This window comes from Toxotes jaculatrix, chromosome 22 (genome assembly GCF_017976425.1).
Source record: "Toxotes jaculatrix isolate fToxJac2 chromosome 22, fToxJac2.pri, whole genome shotgun sequence".
In the NCBI taxonomy this organism is placed as follows: Eukaryota; Metazoa; Chordata; class Actinopteri; family Toxotidae; genus Toxotes; species Toxotes jaculatrix.
In genome coordinates this window covers 5,325,447-5,345,495 of record NC_054415.1, presented here as the reverse complement: position 1 = coordinate 5,345,495, position 20,049 = coordinate 5,325,447, and the positions used below count along the sequence as shown (strand labels likewise).

General features: G+C 42.1%; 1 protein-coding gene across 5 annotated transcripts in view; it reads right to left on the bottom strand.

The window, feature by feature from the left end:
- Positions 1-497: 497 nt before the first annotated feature.
- anks1b (ankyrin repeat and sterile alpha motif domain containing 1B) overlaps positions 498-20,049 on the bottom strand; it is a 207,460-nt gene continuing 187,908 nt past the window's right edge. For 2 of the 5 annotated variants that reach the window (XM_041029935.1, XM_041029939.1), the window contains 10 exons: positions 19,701-19,808; positions 18,351-18,554; positions 15,644-15,769; positions 12,163-12,234; positions 10,368-10,454; positions 8,422-8,559; positions 8,157-8,324; positions 4,886-5,008; positions 2,881-2,972; positions 498-1,723 (listed from right to left, as the gene is read on the bottom strand). In XM_041029935.1, the coding sequence (XP_040885869.1) occupies positions 1,675-1,723; positions 2,881-2,972; positions 4,886-5,008; positions 8,157-8,324; positions 8,422-8,559; positions 10,368-10,454; positions 12,163-12,234; positions 15,644-15,769; positions 18,351-18,554; positions 19,701-19,808 (1,167 nt within the window). In that variant the 3' untranslated portion in view covers positions 498-1,674. The remainder of the gene's footprint in view (positions 1,724-2,880; positions 2,973-4,885; positions 5,009-8,156; positions 8,325-8,421; positions 8,560-10,367; positions 10,455-12,162; positions 12,235-15,643; positions 15,770-18,350; positions 18,555-19,700; positions 19,809-20,049) is intronic. The other 3 variants (XM_041029936.1, XM_041029937.1, XM_041029938.1) reach the window with 3 other exon arrangements.

The following is a 20,049-nucleotide window of genomic DNA, read 5'->3' as shown; positions in this document are numbered from 1 at the left end:
AACGCAGCAATGTGATTGAAATTGGAATTATTTTTACTATTTTCCGATATTTTATAGACTAAATGATTAACCAGCAGATTAATCTTTAATCACAGTCCTAGTGTACACCCATTCTGATTGTCTGACTGTTGTTTACTTGGATTGGTTCTGAAGCTGACATGTTCCCACATTTCTGCAGTTACTTTGCCAAGTACAGTTTTATCACAACTGATAAATGTGAAGGCCAAAACTATGAAAGTGAGGCAAGTTGAAATAGTCTGTTAAAATCTTTTCAAACTTGTTCAGATTGCTGTGTACAAAGACCTTTTCTGTAGAGGCGGCTGAGAGAGGAAAATAACTTATGACAGCTTTATCTCAAGGATAAATAATGGTTGTACAAGTCATATTTTATTCCATGTGCTTTACAAGGATATAAATAATGGCCAAAATTACAAAAATCAGTGTGCTGGAAGCCCAAAGCCTATGTACATTAGTTGGTCAGCAGTGATGTAACCAAATAACCCATTTCAGTTTTCGCTCAAAATACAATCTCTACAATCCACCATTAGTTTTTTTTTTTAATTTTTATTTTCAACTGTTATTTTGGTACCTTGTTTCCAGTGCCATGTACTGCAAATCCTTTATTCTTTTCTCTTTTACATTACATGTATGAACAATGAGTTGGCAAAATATCTATGTACATTTTATAATTGGATAATGTCTCATCCAAATAATACAGTAATACTGCGTTTAAAATAGTACATCTGCTAGATAAGAGTAGAGCCCCATGAGAAATGATGGAGGGTTGACCTGACAAGAGTTAGCTAGCCACCTGCAACATTCACTCTCTGCGTACAAGTACGATCATCTAGTTTGAGATTTTTTTTTTTTTTTTTTTTAAAGGATCGTCGTCATTCTCAAGCCCAAGGTTTTCATCTCAGCATATCATAGAAAAATAATGTAACATTAAGACAACAGTAGACAAGAATTGCACAAGAATAATCATAATCATCATGGTAATATAATACTCTCATATTAAACATTAAAATGTCGGGCAATACGAATAGAATACTTTTTTTTTTTTAACATCAGATGCAGTTTTGTTCACATAGGTTCATCATCTGTTATGATGACGCACCTGTTGCAGCTTAAGCGTGTTGCAGCTTGTCCAATCACATTTTCACGCTTGTGCATATATCTCTGTATTATTTTCTGCCTTTAAGGAAAATAAAAAGACCAAAAGAGCCAGCCAGACGTCCTCGAACCCATGCCCATTCCAACACTGACCCATGCCCAGTGGTGCCTTTAGCGAGCCCATTGTCTACCAACGGACCAACGGATGCCCTGTAACCTCCCAAGTTCAAAGGTAATGCCTCCCAGCTGGCTGCATAACAGATCCTGCTGTAGTTGCAGAAAGTTGAGGCTGCTTTCAAATAAGTGTACATTCAGAGCAGACCGTCGTCTGTCAAGATGCAGTCCTGTTTGTGTGTGTGTGTGTGTGTGTGTGTGTGTAAATGTCTATTGGTCCAATGTTTACTGTCAAGCATCATGTGGATGAGTGATGTTAGAATTTTAGTAGTCAACCATAAACACTGGAGTGGCGTCCACGTTTGTAGTCCTTTGAAAAGTGAGCAAGAGGGTCCTTTGTAGTCCTTTTTGCATTGTATGTGTGACAAGGTCCGTGTTTAGGGCTGGCTACATTCTTTGCATTCCACAGTAATAGACATGAGCGTCCGGCATTGCCCTGCAAATGAGATGACATCACTTATCGAGAGAGCCCTCACACCCCGCCTCTCCACCGGCCCCCCTGCGCAGCAAATCCAAAATGGCCACCATGCGTCTCACAAGCCACATGCTAAACCTTTTACATACAAGATTTTCTTCCCCCAAATAAAATTAGGTTTTATGGCCACGGAAAAAAAAATCCATGTGGTTAAAATAACTCCGAACATATACACACACGTGCTGAAAAATCAAAAAGGAAAAAAAAAAAAATCACCTACGCCTTCCTGTGTCATAGGTCAAGTTTGTAAAGTTGTCAAAGAAATTCACAAGTTTGTTAGTATTTTTAAAAAAACTAATCTGATATAAAGAATCAAAATGTTGAAATACATTCTAGTAGCCTGCTGGATGAACCAATTTGAGTCAAAGTTAGACTGCGCTACATCACCTCTCCTCTTTGATTAAAAAAGTGTTTGAAAACTTTCCTCCGGTTGTCATGTGTAGACAACATCCCTCAACATTATCAGCTCCCACACTGGGCTCAACAGACAGCTAAAACACTGTTACGGCTCTTAGCAGTACTCTGATTTCATATCTCATTCAAGTTGTCAGGGGCAGTTGGACAGAGGGGCTGTAATGTAGAGAAAAGTGAGGGATGGAGGCAGTTGGAGGATAAAAAAAGGAGAGAGACTAAGCCAAACGGTTACACCCATCAACAGGAAGCAAAAACAAAAAAGGAGAACAACCGACTGGTTGACCGCGGACTGACCGACAAACAGGAAGTGGAAAAATGGAGCAGACCATTCCCCCTACAGGTGGAGACAGAAGTGCACCACAACCCTGGGTTGAAAGGTCATGCGCCAGCCCTGCAGGCAGGAGGATGGGGCCCGGGCCAAAGAGGGGGAGAGCAGAAACGAAAGAGAGAAGAAGAGACAAGGAGAAAGAAGAGAGAGACAGCACAGCGCCAAACGTCATCATGCAGTGGACAGGCTCGGCTAACGGGGGCGGGGCGGGATGTTTTTTTTTTTTGTTTGTTTTTCAGCCGGTGAGGTGACGCGGCGGCGTGCGTCGCTCGAGCCCAACTCCGGGGCGGGGCCCCGGTACAGGGCAACCTCTGAAAGGCACACACACACAGGAGTGGACAAGGCGGGTGTATGTTAGAAAATAGTGGTCTCGTACTTGGTGTTGACTCCTCTCTTGGCCTCCTGACCCGGCTCCACAATCCACGGCACGTTGGCGTGGCCCTTCTGGTCCATGGACGGCTGCTCCATCTGACACAGGAAGAGACGGACAGAAAGTGGAAAAAGGAAAAAAGGAAAACATTAATATAAAGAACAAGAAGCAGAGAGAGAAGAGGGACAAGGAGATGATTAATTTTCAATGACCTGCATATTCTTACTAGTTTCTCATTCATCATGACATTTTTTTGAACGCCATTGGATGTTTCCTGTTTTTGAAAATGGACATTTTGGACACTTTAGGGGCAATTTCATGCTAATAAAGTCAGTGAAAACAGTGATATGGTGGAATGAAAGACTGGAGGATGTGCTGCTTACAGAGTAATGTAATGGAAAATAACGCAGATGTGAGAGGGAGGTGAGATACAGATGAGGAAGCAGAACAGAGAGCACGAACACAGGCTCAGTGTGACATTACAAAGAACCTCCTTACAGATCTATGCATTTCTAAATACAGGACCAGCTGGTCCTGTATTTAGAAATGCATAGGAGCTATTGTGGCTTCGAAGCTGAGAAACAAACCAAACTACACTGTTTTTGAAAAGAACCCAACCTCAACCAATCAAGCGGCTGGGTCTTGTTGCCGAGGGTGCTTTTCCTCCAGTCTATTGGTTTATTTTCAGCTGATTTGGGGGGAGGGGAGACTTTACTGAACGCTGCAGTTTAAACAGTAGACTAAATTAGTCCTTGGACACTCTGCTTTTAGTTCTTATGTAGCGTGTACATTTTCTACAGAAGAGCATTAGAGCTGTAGGTAGTTAAGTGTTGAAGTGAGTAAACAGAATTAATCTCGGAGTTGTGCAGGACACTAACAGAGCCATGTTTTTCTTATCTTCTCTTAACACACCGCTACAGCAATACGCAAACTACCTATAGTATTAATCCAGTTCTCTATCCTCTCCCTCACTTGCTTGCTCACACACACTCGGACAACGACAGCAAGACCTTATAATCTTGTTATGGGGTTACAGGATTAAGGACAGGCACACTTTCGATCTCACAGCACCACAACATCATCTTAGTTAGTGAAGAACTCTGCCAGAACACCACCAGATCAAATCCATCACCCACACACAAAGCCACCGACAGAATGATGTCCGCCTTCATAATAAGTCCTATATCAACATCCTTTACAAAAAAAAAACCTGCAGAAGCGTCTGAACAGAAGCATTAGTTGAATTAATGCTGCAGAGACATCCACTGCATGATCTGCCTCAGCCAACTCTCAAGTTACAGCAACCTCAACGACTCAAGCTGATGCTGAAGATGCCGTATGCGATGAAGGCTACCGCACATTCGAATCATTTCTTGGCGCACTGTGTATGCTCTGCTAACGCAGCCCTCTTTGGATGACCCTTTAAAAATTCAGCTGCCTTGTTTGTGGCATGAAGATGTGGGAGATGGAGGAAGAGCGTGGGTCAGAAGCAAGAACACTCCAAGAGTAAAAGCTCATTCAAAGCATGCAACGAAGTGTTTAAAGTGCTTTTATAAACATTTAGCAAATTTTGTAGTACTGGTTATTGCTCCAAGCACTTTTTATTTATACATTTACCACCTAAATGTACATCTATAGGGAGACAGTGCGTGCCTATCCAGTGCAGTGGGGCACATAAAAACTGACTGAGGTAGTAAAGTTGAGGTCTGCATTTGTTGCTGTATTAGCCATAAAGAAATGAAGTGGGTTGGCTTTGCAGGACTGGCTGTAGTGTCGCATCTGTCTTTTTTTAACAGCAATGCTACTAACTCTTGACGTGGAGATAAAGCTAGTAACTGAAGAATGAGACACAAATACTCACTGCAAACAGGACACACAGTGGATGCAGAGTCAGTTGGAGAAAAAAAAAGTGACAGAACAAAATGGAAGCACTTACAGACGACGCTTTGTCCTTGACTAAAAGAAAAGTCATGTGGAAATAAAGGATAAGAGAAGGAAAAGCGTGGAGGACCTGTGACTGAGCTTTGTGAGGAAGATGGAAGAGTCGAGGGGGAGGAAGAGAAGGGTGGAGAGGAGGCCGGTGAGGGGTGTAAATGTGACCCAGTGACCAGCGGCTGGAGGGGGACATGATGACCTACAGGGGCAGAGGTCACATAGAGGTCAAAGTGGGCCCGCATGGCGACACCAAGCACAACAAAGCAGCAAGGCAAAACCACAATGAGGACAGAGGAGCTGCACGGCAACAGGGAAAGGCAACAACACTCCAAAACCAAAGCAAAAACCATGGCAACAACATGGCAGCAAAGTCATCGCCCCGGCAACAGCGTGGGACAGCAGCATTACTGCAATACAGCAAAACTCAAGCCAGAGTAGGCCACGTTCCGCCACATTTATTTAGCAACTCCTGCATGGCAACAACACGCCCAGCAAGATGAATATGGCACAGCAACTTTACAAAACATCGCCCTGCAAAGCATCTTCACAAACCAGACTCGTGTTCAAATTTCAATTTTTTTTTTCCCCCAGAGCCATGACAAACTCTGCCAGTGAGGTGAGACAGCTTGTGGCTGCATTCAGCTGTTCTTACGTTTAAATTCAGATAAGTTGGCTCAAAATTACTAAAAATTAATCAGCTGCTCGGAAACAAGCTATTTTCATACCACTGGCAAGCTGTCTTCACCCCCATTAATAAACATGGAATTTCTTACACAGTCAGTCTTATACGGTTTGGGCCATTTATCTCAGTGCCATTTTATAGCTTCACTCAGATTACACTAACATGCTGACGCTGATCAAAGACAACACAGTTACACTCATAAGGGTAAGTTAAGTGGCTGTTGAGGGAGATTTACAAGCAGATGCGCTCCGATAATACACACACACACAACATAAAAATGATAATGAGAGGGTGTGAGAGAAAGTGATACTTGTGGGCAGAGAAACAAAGCAACCGTATTTTAAAGCGCAGGGGCTTCAGAGGTGCTGCAGGATGGAGATTATGGCTGGCAGGTGGCAGGAATATTAAGTGAGTCCTGCAGTATCTTAGCCTTGCTGCACACCACACACACACACACACACACACAAGCACATGAGAGGAAAAAGGCAATTAATGGTTAATGTAACGGTAGTCGAGTCAGCAGATTGTGCGTACACATGCCATCGTCCATCATCTCTGTAGGCACAGGACCACACACAAGCTTTGCAGAAACACACACACACACACACTCAGGAGGAGAGCAAACACACAAATACTGCACGTCATCTTTTTATACCTTTGCTCCTCAACTGTCTGCTACTCTGTCTTTCCTCACTGTCTCACGTCTTGCTCTAACTTTAGAAAGTGAGACCATTCCTCCAAAGCCACTGATTCTCCTTCATCACCGTCTCTTTCCTGCATGACTCACAGTACGTAAATGAAATGGACTTAAATCTGGTCCAAGCACACAGATATAGCAGCTACCGTAACTCTATACAGGTCCCTTTAGACACATATGTGCTTCTGTGCCAGCCTGAGCGTGTCAGTGGAGGGAAGTGTGCGTAGAGTGGGTTAGCGTGACTATTTTAAAGCTGTCAGAGGTTAATGGGAGGTTGACAAGTTTACAGATAGACTTTGTGACGCTGTGGTGAGAGGAGGTATGAAGAAAGGCCACACACGTCTACCCACATACACACTAGCTCATAACAGAATGAGGGACACGAGGATCTAATATCACAAAGCTCGGGTTGGGTATCAAACAGAAATACTTAATGGGTACCAACTGAAATGAGACAGCTGTTAAAGGTAGCCTGTGGTGTTTCTGACCACTCATAATGCAGAAGAGGAGTATTTTTATGGGTCGGGTGCATGATTACAAGAAAAGTCCAGGGGTCCTCTTTAAGTATTGAAAGCTGGCATCAAATCTCTGATCAGTCTTGTAGTCTTGTTAACTTATTCTTTGATCAGATAGCTCCTCATTAAATCAAGCCGATAATGGGCTTTTTTCTTTTTAAAGGGAAAGTTCTTACGAATGCTTGTGTTTGGACCTGTTACATCTGTGGCTGCTTTTGTTAAATCTGAAGAAAAGTGAGTTTGTAGAAAAAAGAAAAGCATGTTCTTATTTCTCAAAATGTTTTCTATTGGTCCTAAGGATATATCTGAAACCGATTTTTTTTCAGGTGGAGTCTGAGTTTGCAGTCTGGGAAGAAATATTTGACTTTCCAAATAGGAGGAGCACAGAAAGACTGGATTTTAGCATTGGTTTTGTCGCAGGCAAACATTTTAGCATTCTGGGCAGAACATCAGTGAGATCATGATGCAGCCTGCTGCTACATAATAAGTACAAAAAAATGTTTTGATTTCTCCTCTAAGGTTTGAATAGGAAAAGTTATGAGACCGAATGACTGAGTTAGTTATGAAGCTGAGGTCAGAGAGAAGGAGGTGCCAGAATCAAATTTTCATTCGACGATTATAGTGGCCAGACATATCACAGTAAAAAAAAAAAACAGATTTTCGATGAGGGTCTGATGGACTGAAATGTCAGTAAATTCATTTTCCAAACACAGATGCAGTATACAGGAGTCTTCCACATGAGGATTCTTTATCTTCTTACACACACACACACTCACACACACAGAGTGAGGCGGGCCAAGAAAAGCCTCCCCGGAGCCCTATGCAAACAGGCCTCATCAATCAGCCCAGTGTGTAAGAGACTGCAGGGACAGCAAGACCGAAAGGACGCTTAACAGATCAAATATCCACCTACACCTCTGCCACCGTCTCTGCTGGGCCAAGACTCACACACATACAAAACACACGCATTCCAAGATAATCCCAGTAAACCAAACTGAGTTAGAAACGACACGAGAGACTGTGACAAATCAGAGCAGAGGGATGAAGATTATGGATAGATTTCAGTGTAGATGAGTTAATGGGTTAATGCTGGTTAGGACTGGTTAGAAGCAGTGAAGCTAAATTTGAGTTCAAGAGTTTAGAGTTGAGCGGTGACATCAGAGGTTAAGGTGAAAATCCATCACAAAAACATTTCTTCTAGTCTTCTTAATTAGAACAATCTTGTATTGTGTATCAGTCTTGGAAAACCACATGTAGAGCTCCAGTTCATAGCAATGTTATCAGCTGTTCTGAAAGGTTTGCTTTTAAAAGCTGTCGCAATTCCTTGAATCCAGACCATCAAAAACACCTGTTTTGATGAGTTTTGAGTTGCTGATGTGAATTTCAGTTTTGGATGGATTTTCCCTTCAAACCGTTGTGCCGTGTGTGTTGGCTGTGTGGCTGCGATGCTTACAGATTTGCGGATGTTGACGCGGGGTTTGGGGACAGGTTTGCTCGGCTTGCTGTCGAAGCTCTCGGGCAGTGTGGACGAGCCGTGGCCGCTCTTTCTGGCCTGCAGAGCCAGCTGGTAGGCCACCTCGAAGGCTTGGCCGAGTGTGAGGATGATCTCATATGCCAGGTTCTGACAAGAAGAGGTTACAGTAAACAGGAATAAGAATGCAATATAATATTAGAAGTTTAATGATTATGATATTTACAGGCACAGTGTCAGTACTGACCACATCAAAAGCAGTGAAGACGTGGCAGTAGTGGTGACTGGACTTGAGGTCTTTGGTGATGTAGGCAAATGTGGACAGATCCTCTGGATCCTGAGCCGCACACGAGATATTACGAATCTCATGCTCTGCAATGATATTCTGCAGAAAGAGAAAGAGAAAACGAAGAAAGAGAACAACAGAGGGAGAAAGATAAAGATGTGCAGGGAGAGATCGCTGATTATCTACACTGATCCACTCCATGGAAAAATAAATCTGATTTATTATTCGTCTCATTTCACATATCCCAAAACCATAATCACTGTGGCTCAATTTTGGTTTGACAGTTTTCTAGAGTTGGAATTTGTCCTCTGGTAACATCACTGGAGAACAATCAGCCTGTGTGTTGTGTTAATTAAAGCTCATCTCAGTGCTGTGAATTACAAAACATCAAAGCCCCAAAAGAAAGTTTTTGTGAGGTCTAACACAGTGAAAACATAATATTTAAGATGCAATTGGCTTTGTACTAAATAAAGAAAATATTGGTCTGATCTCTTGTCTATCTGCACATATATACACAATGCTATATTTAATAATATGCATTATATTTTGCTTTTGAATGAGAAAAGGTGGTAATCTGAAGGACAACACATCAAGTTTTTATAACAAAATATTGGGGCAGAAACCAAGAACAACAAAGAGGAGTTGCATAACAAACAATGGCTAAAATGCCTGTTTAGTCATACCGGACCCTCTCTGTATCGTCTTTGTCTTTGATTCTATAAAAAGATATCTGCCTATTGATTGTTTTTGTAAGGTGTGTGAGAAACCCACTCCCCATTGTTCTTGTTTGTGTGTTGTTGGGTTTTTTTGTCCACAGGGACAGCAAATAAGCTGAGGAGGGGAGATTTTACTAGTTCCATTGATTTTCCTCTTTAGTGTACCTTACCCTCTTAATTGATTTGTTACCCTCATTATTATTTCTTCCCTTATATTATTCTGCCTTCAGTACATTAGTTACAGCTAGATCTGAGGACTTGGACACACCTGAGATATAGATTTTGCAAACTGCTCTGCTGCTGAATATCAGAACTGCACTGGGACATGCCTCTGAGCGATGCAGAATGAGTTATGATTGCCTGATGGCCATGTTAGAGGCAGCACTGGCACATTTAATCCCATATCTGTGCTCTGTAACCATGCACAGCCAAGAGAAGAAAAAACTACGTCTGACTTATTGGCAAACTGAATTGGCAAAGACAGACTCAGCACACGCTTGAATTAAAAACAAAAGAAGTGATTTTATAGGTAAGCGTCAGCAGCTTCTCCCTATTTCATAACTGTTGGCTAATTTTAATGTCTAAATCTGTCTGTGTATTTTTTATGTACTGTGGCCGACTTACTTTAGTCTGTGCTCTTTGCAGCGCTGCCTGAGGAAAAGCACTGAACTTTCTATCTGCAAATTATGCTTATCTTGTGCTGTGCCTGTGCTTTGTGCATAACCGAGGCTTAAATAAATACATTGCCATTTTGCAAGCAAGCAGCTTGTAATTATCTTAAAATTGTTTCTCACTGTGCCACTTTTTTTTTTTTGTTGACTTGGAAGTGGATAAGATTCTGTTGCATTTTTATAACATTAAATCCTTGAAAGTTGATTATGAGCTGTTTAAACATTCCAGTGAGGATTGAGTGGACTGGTAGTAGGTTGTTACTGATTTTCCTTTCCATTCAGCTCATCTATTCCATACTGATACTGTTTGTGTTTTGGCCTTCCGTCACACCTTATTACTTTTTAATTTTTACACCATATAGTTTTCAATCTGCCAGGCTGCAGCAGAAGCAGACGGCAGTGCTGCGATGCCCACCAGACGTGACACCTCAGTGAATGTCACAGATGTGTTAGTGCTCAAAAGCCTGACCTTTAATGTGTTATTTAATAGGCATCACATGAAGTGAGGCATGAGTGTTACCTTATTTGTGGCGTCGATGAACTTCACTCCTTTGTAGGACACGGAGAGCACGATGGTCGGGACCTTCTTCATCTGTTCTGTCGACTTCTTGGAGTGCACAGAAAAACCAAAGAGAGACAGAAAGAGGAGAGGCAGCAATGACTTTTAAGGCATTTCATACGTAAATTACAAAAAACAGGAATCGGCTGCAGTTTTGAAATTTCAACACTTTCGAATATTAAAATTAGTCACAGATTAATGAACTTCTGCCAGTCTGTTAGCTTTTAAACCATATCAGGCTTCTACAGTATATCTCAACTCATTCCTTTTAATTACATACTGTCACTTTAACGTGTCTAAATTACCTACATTTGAACTCATTATTCAGTGAGGGACTGATGAGAATCGTGTGATTTACAGTGATGTCAGCATCACCCTCCTTGCTGCCATTCTACCTGCCAAAAGCTTTAATATATTCAAAGAAACAGACGTGAGATAAGTCCCTTTCCTACTTCCTCGCTTGTCACCTCCTTCTCTCAGTATCCATATTTCTGTCTCACTCTGTCCTTTCTTTCTACCCCTGTCGAATCTACTCGCTGCTATCCTTTCCACATCTGTGTCGTTTCTTTGTTCTGTTCTTTCCTCCCCGCTCACGGTGTGTTGCTGCTGCAGTTCGGCCCTGTCAGGATCAGGTAGTGCTGAAAAGCTGACAAAGGCAGCGCTGCCTGGCTTCGCTGGCAGCTAGAGGCTGTGAAGTTGGGTTTTGAACATCCACAGCAGTGGGATGGAGTGACAGATGAAAGAAGGGATGCTGAGAACAGGGGCAAGCAGGTAAAGGCGGAAGGTATGTTCAGACCGTAATATAAGCCAGAATGATTTGATGTGAATCTCATTGCACTTAATTACAACCTCAGTGCGTATGAAAGGTGTGTCAGACTGTGGACAGAGGGACGTGAAGGAAAGAAAGAAGGATGCCTTCTGATGTGGCAACATAAATATGGAAACAGAGGAAAAGAGGGAGGAGGGGAGAGGAACAGAAAGCTTTGCTCATGAATATTACAATTTATCTTCACACTGCAGCAGCTTGGGATGAAAATGGGAGATATGAACTGAGGGCCAGAGGAGAGAGGGAGTCAGTGTTACAGTAAAATATGAAAAAAATGAAAGGAAGCAGAAAGAAAAGACATGGATAGCAAGAGACAGATAACGGCAGGGAGAAAAAGAGAAGGAGAGCAAGAAGAAGACAGCAGTGGAACGACACCAAGTGAGAGGAAGAGATAGGGTGATTTAAGGTAAAAGGGGGATCGTGGGGCATTGAGCCACCCAGGCGAGGATATTAAAAATAAATCCCTCAATATACTTAATCCACAGTCATGATATTTTAAGTTTTAAGTTCTAGTGAGTGTGAGGGCACACAGACTGTGAGAATGTGTCCCAGATTTAAAGGTTCAGTAAGGGTTTTTTTTTTTTGGAGAAAACACAATATATTAAAGCCACATGCACACACGTTGAGTCATTAAACACCAGAAGGGGTTTGGTTTGTATTAAAATGGATCAGTGGCACATGTTACGAGAGTAATCATACTCGGTTGATTTTGAAAAAGGGAAAATTAAAGATTATAATAATTTACTACTACTACTTATTTTCATTGCTTCTTTCAGACTCAGTGTTGCCAGTAACCCTGTTGAGTGAAATATTCATAGCACCAATAGCATGAAATGGCCAAAACTATAAAAATAAGATCCAAGTTGTAATAAAATGTATGATGAACCAGACTTAAAGGAAGTTGCAGAAGTGTGTTAGTCTGTGCTTTACCCTCATTTTGGCACAGGCATCTTGTGTGGACTCCGTCCCTCTCAGCTCCTTCACCAGCATCGACCCCAGGTACTGTGGAAAAGACACAAACAAACATGTTTAGTAAATTCAGCCAGCACAGTCTTTAGTTACAGTGCACAGTTCTAGCAGTACTGACCCTGCTTCATGCCTTGGTTATGATATAAATGGTCTGAGCCTCCCTGGCAGATGATCAGCAAGCAATGCTGCAGCCGAATCCTGAACTAATTCTTGTGGAAGACGTCACTGATGTCTCCTCCGCACTGCTCCTGTCCTGGCCCTGACTGCTGACAGCTGCTTCAAGCAGTCACGTCTGTCCTAACCACAAGCACCAGTTGCCCGAGATCCACAGTCACATCTCAGCCTGTGAATGCACTCGGACTGTACTGTCCAAGTATGTTTTACACAGGACACAGGACATTTGACCCCTGTATTTAACCCATCTGCAAGTAGTGTTTCTCTAACCTCTAGGCCACGGCTGCCCACAACAACACACATGTTGACAGCAGCTGGAATAAACCAGCTGCACTTGACTTCAGTCTGTACTCACAGACACTAAGCTCCAGCAACACCAGACTCAGTATCATGAATCAATCAGTCTTTAGTGATCATTTAACACCAGAGCATTTCCTTCCTTATCACATCGGTCCAGGTCTTAATCGCCAGCCAGCTCAGCCTGGACTTTAAGTATGAACAGTGTATAGCTCAGCAGCACTTCCTCCACATGAAGTGGGAGCCTTTTGACATCGTCACACGTGGATTCAGAAAGCTGGGATTTTGTTCTGTTTTTATACTTCTCTGTGACAAATAGCAAATCCGTGATTTCTGATATTGTGAGGGGTTTCATTAAATGCACACACACATGCACAGAGCAGTGATTACATCAGCCTTGAGAGGCTCCTGGAGGGACATTAACACCAGAGTCTGGCTCATCCTTCTGTCTGGACGTGACTTTGTGGTCAGACATTCTGCACACGTAGTATGTGATTTAATAAAGAAGCTACTAATGGTGACAGTGTTTGACAGGGACAATGTTTATGTCGACATTAGAGCACTTAATGGGTGTGACATTCACCACCTTGCAGTCCCCTTCCAGCTTATGGAAGGGGCCTTATTCCCTAAAGTGGGACCCTAACAAGGCTTTTAGTGAATTAGAAGAGAAATATTTACAGCCTCTTTTACCTCATTTGTTTGACTACAGAGAATGACTCCAAAATCAAGAATCAAAGAATTTAATATATCAACCTCAGAGGATTTATCTCACATTCGATTAGCGATACATTTGATTACGGAGGCAAAACAACCTTTTGGGCAAATTGCTTTGCGTGATGGATTACTTTTTATGTAGCACAGACTGTGACTCAGTCATATTTTCAGTTAGGGAGTCTGGTCCTTGGCAGATGAGAAGGAGGTCGTCTGAGCATGTTAATACTTTAGTCTTGACTCAAGCTAACAACGTTAAATCACTGTTACAGCAGAGTTACTGGCAGTTATCCTAGAAATTGCATTACCGCTGCACACAAGACCAGCTGCTGTGTCACCTATCTTTGTGGCAGTTATAGTTGGTGTACACAAATGTTCAAGTCTTTTATTTGTTTTAAACAACTTTCAAAGATGTTAGTAACAGTAAGAGTGAGTATCTGCAGCCTGCTAGCAGCTCTGTGAGGGTGTACTTTGCTCTTTAGCGAGCATTATGTCTTACCATGTTATTGTGTTCATGCTATCAGTTGCTCATTAGCGCTAAATACAAAGTATAAGGAGCCTGATGACAAAGTCATTAGTTTTGCAGGTTTTTAGTCACAAACCAAACTATTGGGTGAAACTGAAATTTAAATGACAAGTCAGCAATGTGATTACAACACATCCTAAGGGAAGTGATCCTAAGGAAAAGTCAGTCGACATCAGTCTCTGAAGACCACAAATGTGTTTATCAAAGTTTGTACCAACCCAGTCAACCTCTAGGTAAAATTGATATCTGCACCAAGGGAAAATCAGGGAATTAATGTGTTTGCGAATTGTAAAGATTTGTATATTTGTATATTGAATGTACTGTATCTGCAGAAGCTTCTAGATCGATATGATAAAGCACAATGTTGAGATAACACCGGCTCTTAATGATGTAGACTGTGGTAATGACGTTAGAATGTCTGCGGGGTTTTACAGGAAATGGATTTGTAATAACTTCGGATAATATTTTCAAGCTCTGGTTGTAAAGCCGACATAATAAAGTTACAGTGTCATTCGAGGTGCTGCTGAAAGTGGAGGAGAGGATTTTATTTAGAGCCTGAGATGAAAATGAGAACAGTGCTGATACATCCTTTATTCTGTCCTTTTGGCTTATTACCATCCCCCTTTCTTTATTAACACAAACACAATATACTCCTCTCTTTCCTCTCTCCCTCTCATCAGTGTCTTATCCATCTAATTTATTCTTATTCACTCTCCATCTTCCCTCAGCTTGCCAATATTCACGCTGAGCGCTCTGCCTCCCCCTCTGTTGTGGCTCCCGCTCATTTATCTCACTTTCTGAGCTTTCTGGAGCCTGTTGTCCTGGGACAGCGAGAGTTAGAGAAGTTGTCATAAATGGCTCTGTGAAAGCACCTCTATATTTTCCCTTGGTGGCCCACCCGTTGCGTGTTCCCCCTCATCTACCCGAAACACATTGCCTGTGTAGCTGTACGTCTGTCTGGAGCCTAGTGGTCCACGCTGTTGCTATTAATCTTTGGAGGTGAGCAAACGAAGAAGGGGACATTTTTGACAGAGGGAAGACAAGTTCTTTGAGATACTTATCTCTTATTCACTGCCTTTATCTCATCTTTTCCTGTTTTCATTCATATTTGATTTCGGCATCACATTTAATTTCTTATCTCCCGGTTCTATTTGTTCAAACCTGAATTTTTCTCTTTTCTTTCCTTCTCCCACACTCTCTTACTTAATAATCTGACTCATATCTAATCCACGTCTTCATCAAAGTGCCTTGGAACCAATGTGCATTTTTGAGATACCCAATTACATCCCCTCTGAATGTTTCTGAGAGCCAGTCATAGCTCAAATTGCTTTTCTGGAGTGTTTTACCTGCTCCGAGTAAGTAATCACTGAAGTTTGGCTGCTGAGCATGTAACCAATCAAAGGTGCAAGGCTGTATCCATGGTAACATGGATATATAACATCCTTTATGTAACTGGCAAAGGTCTAAATTTACCAAAGTGCTGAGAATAACTGAGTGAAGTATTGACTGAAAGGTGAAGCTGAGGGCCACTGATCTTTCATATTATTACATTCAGCGTGTATTAACAGCCTTGAAAGTAGAGCTGAAATGATTGTTACGAGTCCATCGACAGAAGATGATGGTGACTGCTTTGATAATCGATTAACTAACTGTAATGAAAAGAATTATTTGCAGCCCCACATGTAAACACATATATTTGAACTGTAAAGAGTGAAGTGGAGGGGTGGCACTCACATAGGCTTCATAGTCACAGGACTGAAAGATGAGCTTCTCGGGATGATGCTGCCAGTACTGCACTGGAGTGGATGAGGTGGCCTCGTTGGGTGGACGCAACGTGATTGGCTCGCACCACTCGCCTGCCTGAAACAACAACCAATCGCACGTTAGGATACAAACAGGATCACACAAGATTATAAGATGGAACATGACATCAAGGCTTGTGCTATGCATCCCATGTTGACATAACTCGTTGGCCTGAGTTTAAGTTCATCATGTAACAGCTTTCCTGACTGAACAGGAACATGGCTTCAAAGGCCATGCTTCAGAGAACATCCAAGAGGAAATTAAACTTTAACGAATTATGCTCGCGGCTTTTAAATGTTCCCAGACTCTTTGCTGCTGCTCACCACTTTTTCACCCAGTGAGCTTTCACCTTTTAAACAAAGGAAATGCCTAAATCCCATCTGCATACTTCACAAATGTCTATGGATAACAATTAAGCTTGTTTTATGGTGTCTCATGCTTCGGTAAACGTAACCAGATGCTTTTTGCGAGAGGAGGTGTGCACACATCCTGCGCCAAAGGCTGCGTGTTTATGTGTCTGTCCACATCTGATTGCTTGTGGGTGTAATCCCTGTCAAAAACTTGGTGAGGGACTGTGGAGGTGAGATCTTACAGTCAGATGCAAAGATGTTGGATAAACAGCTTGGTTTAAGCCTTTAGAAACAGGCCAAATCTATGCTAAACTCCACCAGCTTAACAATATTACACCCGTTTTTCCCACACACTTTGACCTCACTGAGGGGCTCAGCTGGAAATATTCCGTTGCGTAAAGCCTTTTTTTTGGTGCCAACTTAGGTCCAGAAAATGTGTTCACTTGTGCTTTGTTTTCTTAAAAAAAAAAGAAAAAAAAAAAAGAAAGAGAGCAGGAGGTGATGGAAGAGCCAAGGGGAGAAACAGCTGTGAGGTAACCAATCACAGAAATGCAGTGACAGTCAGAGGAGAGAGGTAATGAAACAGAGAGTAAAGACTTTTCCTATTTTCTATAGTATCTCTCTAGTATTATTCCTCTATTCTGGCAAAGCTGACTCATCAGTGCCACCTCAGAGTGTTGTATCTGGAAACTGGGGGATTCACTGTGCTCTGTGACACACACACTTAAGAGATTCAGCAGGATAACCATAAGTGTGTGATAATCTACGCTGATAAGCTCTGTGATTCACACAGAGACACAAAAAGACCCTAATCACACTAAATCAAAACACAGCTGCTGCTTCAGATGTGTGCACATGTGTGAGTGTGTGTATGTGTGTGTGCCTGAGTCATTGTGCTGCTGTTGATTGGAAGTCAAAGTTCTAATTTTGCATTTTGATGACAGTAAAATTGGCTGGAAAATTGAGATGCTTATTTGGAAAAGTATGTCTTGATAAAGAAGTTGAAAACACTGTTTTCTACAACGGCAAGCACCTTGTGTGCACCAAACACAGACTGCTGCTAATAAACATGTATTTCCTAAGGCAGTAGATTATGCCTTATTCCATTTGTAAGGATGCCAAAATAACTGTTGTACTTTGCCCACTGAACCGTGGTTTGCATATTTGATCATTTCATAGCACAAAGTTTCAGGTATAAATTTCCTGTTTCCTTATTTGCCACATTCATATGAGCTCTAAACAGCAAAGACGACTGCTGGTGTCAGATGGCCTGCCTGCTGCAGATTATTAATGCGGGATTTTCAACAACCAAACAGGCAGATAAAACACTTTTGGCTGGCATCTTGTATCTATTAGAGACCAGCATTTAATTACTTCGATTTTTCAGTAGTGATTAAAATATATCCCACTGCCCTGATAAGAAATGTGATACTGCCTGGAAGCTTATTAGTTTATTATGTCTTCGAATTTTGGAAAATTACAGGGCGCAGCTTTGAAATATTACTAAAACCTGCGGATCATATAATGAGTGAGCCCGAGGAAGTCACAATGCCAAACACGCTACTCGCAGATTTGTTGCTCGACTGTTATTAACTGAAGATGATACAGACGTCTCTTATTCGCATTTAAATTTCTACTGAATTAATATTATTATATTTTATTATAATTAGATTACAGCAAAGAAAGTTTGGTACTTTGGTAATTTATTTTTCTTATTATCAACAAATTCCATGAAAAGACCAAAAGGCAACAAAGCATTAGTCTCTCTCTCGTAATACTTCGTGACCTTCCTACGCTGTGTTGGGCTCTCAGCCTCCATGAACACTGGTTCTTACCGAAGATATAAATCTTCAAAATGGCTTAAGAAGATATCGGTTCTTTTTTAAAAGAGGTTCCCCAATCTCCTGAAACAGCAGGGCAGTGGAGTTTTTTAGCAAACATTAGTCAAACAGGAGTATTTGTTGGGGACTGTTTTCTACTGTGATACACATTTGGTACTCCAGTGAATATTTATGCCAGCAGGATGGTGTGTGTGCACTTACTGAAAATAAACTGCAGCACCCATGTTCACTGTAAAGTAGGAACATGTCACCTGACGTGTGTTAGTTTATGGACAACAATGGAGCTCTATAGCACAAAAAAAGCTGTATCAGGCTTTGAATACATAGACAATACGTCCCCAGCAAAGTTCATATCTCTATGACCATTCATAACGCTCCCCTTGAGTCTATCCCTCTCTCTTCCTCCCTGCCTCCATTCATCCCTCCATCCTCTCCTCCCTTCCTCACCATGCTGACTTGGGCCATCTGTCGTTCCAGCTTGGATCGCGGCACGTCCTCGAAGTAGTTGTCATTGCTGCGCTGCCTGCGCCGGGCGTCCGCTTGCATGATGAGGTGCTGCACGTCCAGAGATCCACCCGGGACCCCCGCCGTGTACGCTGCCTGGCCCACCGATGGGCTGAGCTGTGGAGGAGTGTGGTTCCCGCCGGGCTCCTGGGACAGAGTGGGCAGGTAGGAAGATTGGAAGGGTGGAAGGAAGCAAGAGAGGGTTCATTCATCATTTCATAATGTGCTGTGTCACTGCTGCGAGTACAATAAGTAGGGCAATTGCATTCACTGTGCACTGTCACATTTTATTTTTCAGCTACAGTACTGCCATTTTGCTGTGTACTAGTGTCTAAAATTGCTTTGTGAAGTTGGGGAAAAAGATGATGTACAGTGACCAGAAGGTCTCAGCAGGTCCATCAGAGTGTCCTTAAACACAGCACTGAAGCTGTGTCAGTGTTAAGTCACTTTAAGAGAAAGCATTGGCTAGATCCTTTAAGTGGAAAAGGATGTTCATTTAACAGGTTTTTCACGCTGAGTGGAGACTAAAATTCCCCAAAGAATTGGGACTTTTATGTGTTTTAATGGTGTAATGGTCTTATTTACTAGAAGCTTAAGCAGAGGTGTCAAACTTTTGCTTCTTTTAGCTTTTCAAACGTGAATATTTGCTGCTTTCCTCTGTTTTGCATATAATTAACAAACCTTTGGGTTTTTGACTGTTGGCTGGCCAAAACATGCTATGTGAAGATGTCACTGTTGTCCGGGGAAATTATGAGGGTCATTCTGGCAATATTCAACATTCATCAACTAGAACTGACTGATTACTAAGAAAAACAATCATGGAAAGTGAAATTGCAGGGAATTTTTTTGCAGAAAAAGTCACCTGCATTCTATTTTAGTATAATGTCACTTGCTCTAGGAACAACTAGAAACAACCAGGCAGACACACATGCCTCCCTTGGCTCAACAGCACAAAGAGCAAGAGACTATTGTAGGGACATTAGAGCATAGCCCCGATAGGAGAGGGAAAGCCAGTTCCTTGTGATTAGTATCCAGGACAAGCTGGCAGGGAGGAAACTGCAGTGGGTCGGCCATTTTGTGCCTGCCTGAGAGATTTGGGTAATCAGCTGGGTGGTAACAGCAGCAGTGGGGAGGCTGTATTTCCCTCAGAGAAATACACAGTCATCTAGGGAGGAACTAGTGCTTTTCTCTGTCTGACGAATTCATAATAATTTGAATCCACGTTGGTTTAAATGTTGCTGAGGGTTATCATGGTTCATACAACAAACTCTCTGCTCACTGAGACTCACTCACCCTTAGGGAGATGGCCCGCGGAGGTTTCTGTGGGGTGTCTTCGTGTAGTCGGTCCCCCAACGAGGCCAGGATCCGTTTTCTGTGTCCGATAAGACTGATTTTCAATACCTGAATGAACACACAGATAAGACAAAAAAGTTAGATGACATGCAGGGTAGTCTACGTGTATTGTGCTGGAACATATGCACGATTGGCTGATTTGCATTAAAATGAATCATTCAAGTCATTTATAAAGCAAAAATACCAAATTGCTGCTTTTCTGTGTTCTATATAGTTTTAAATTTTTATGTTTGGGATTTGGAAAGTTGGTTGGACAAAACAAGCAATGTGAAGCGATCACCCAGGGCTC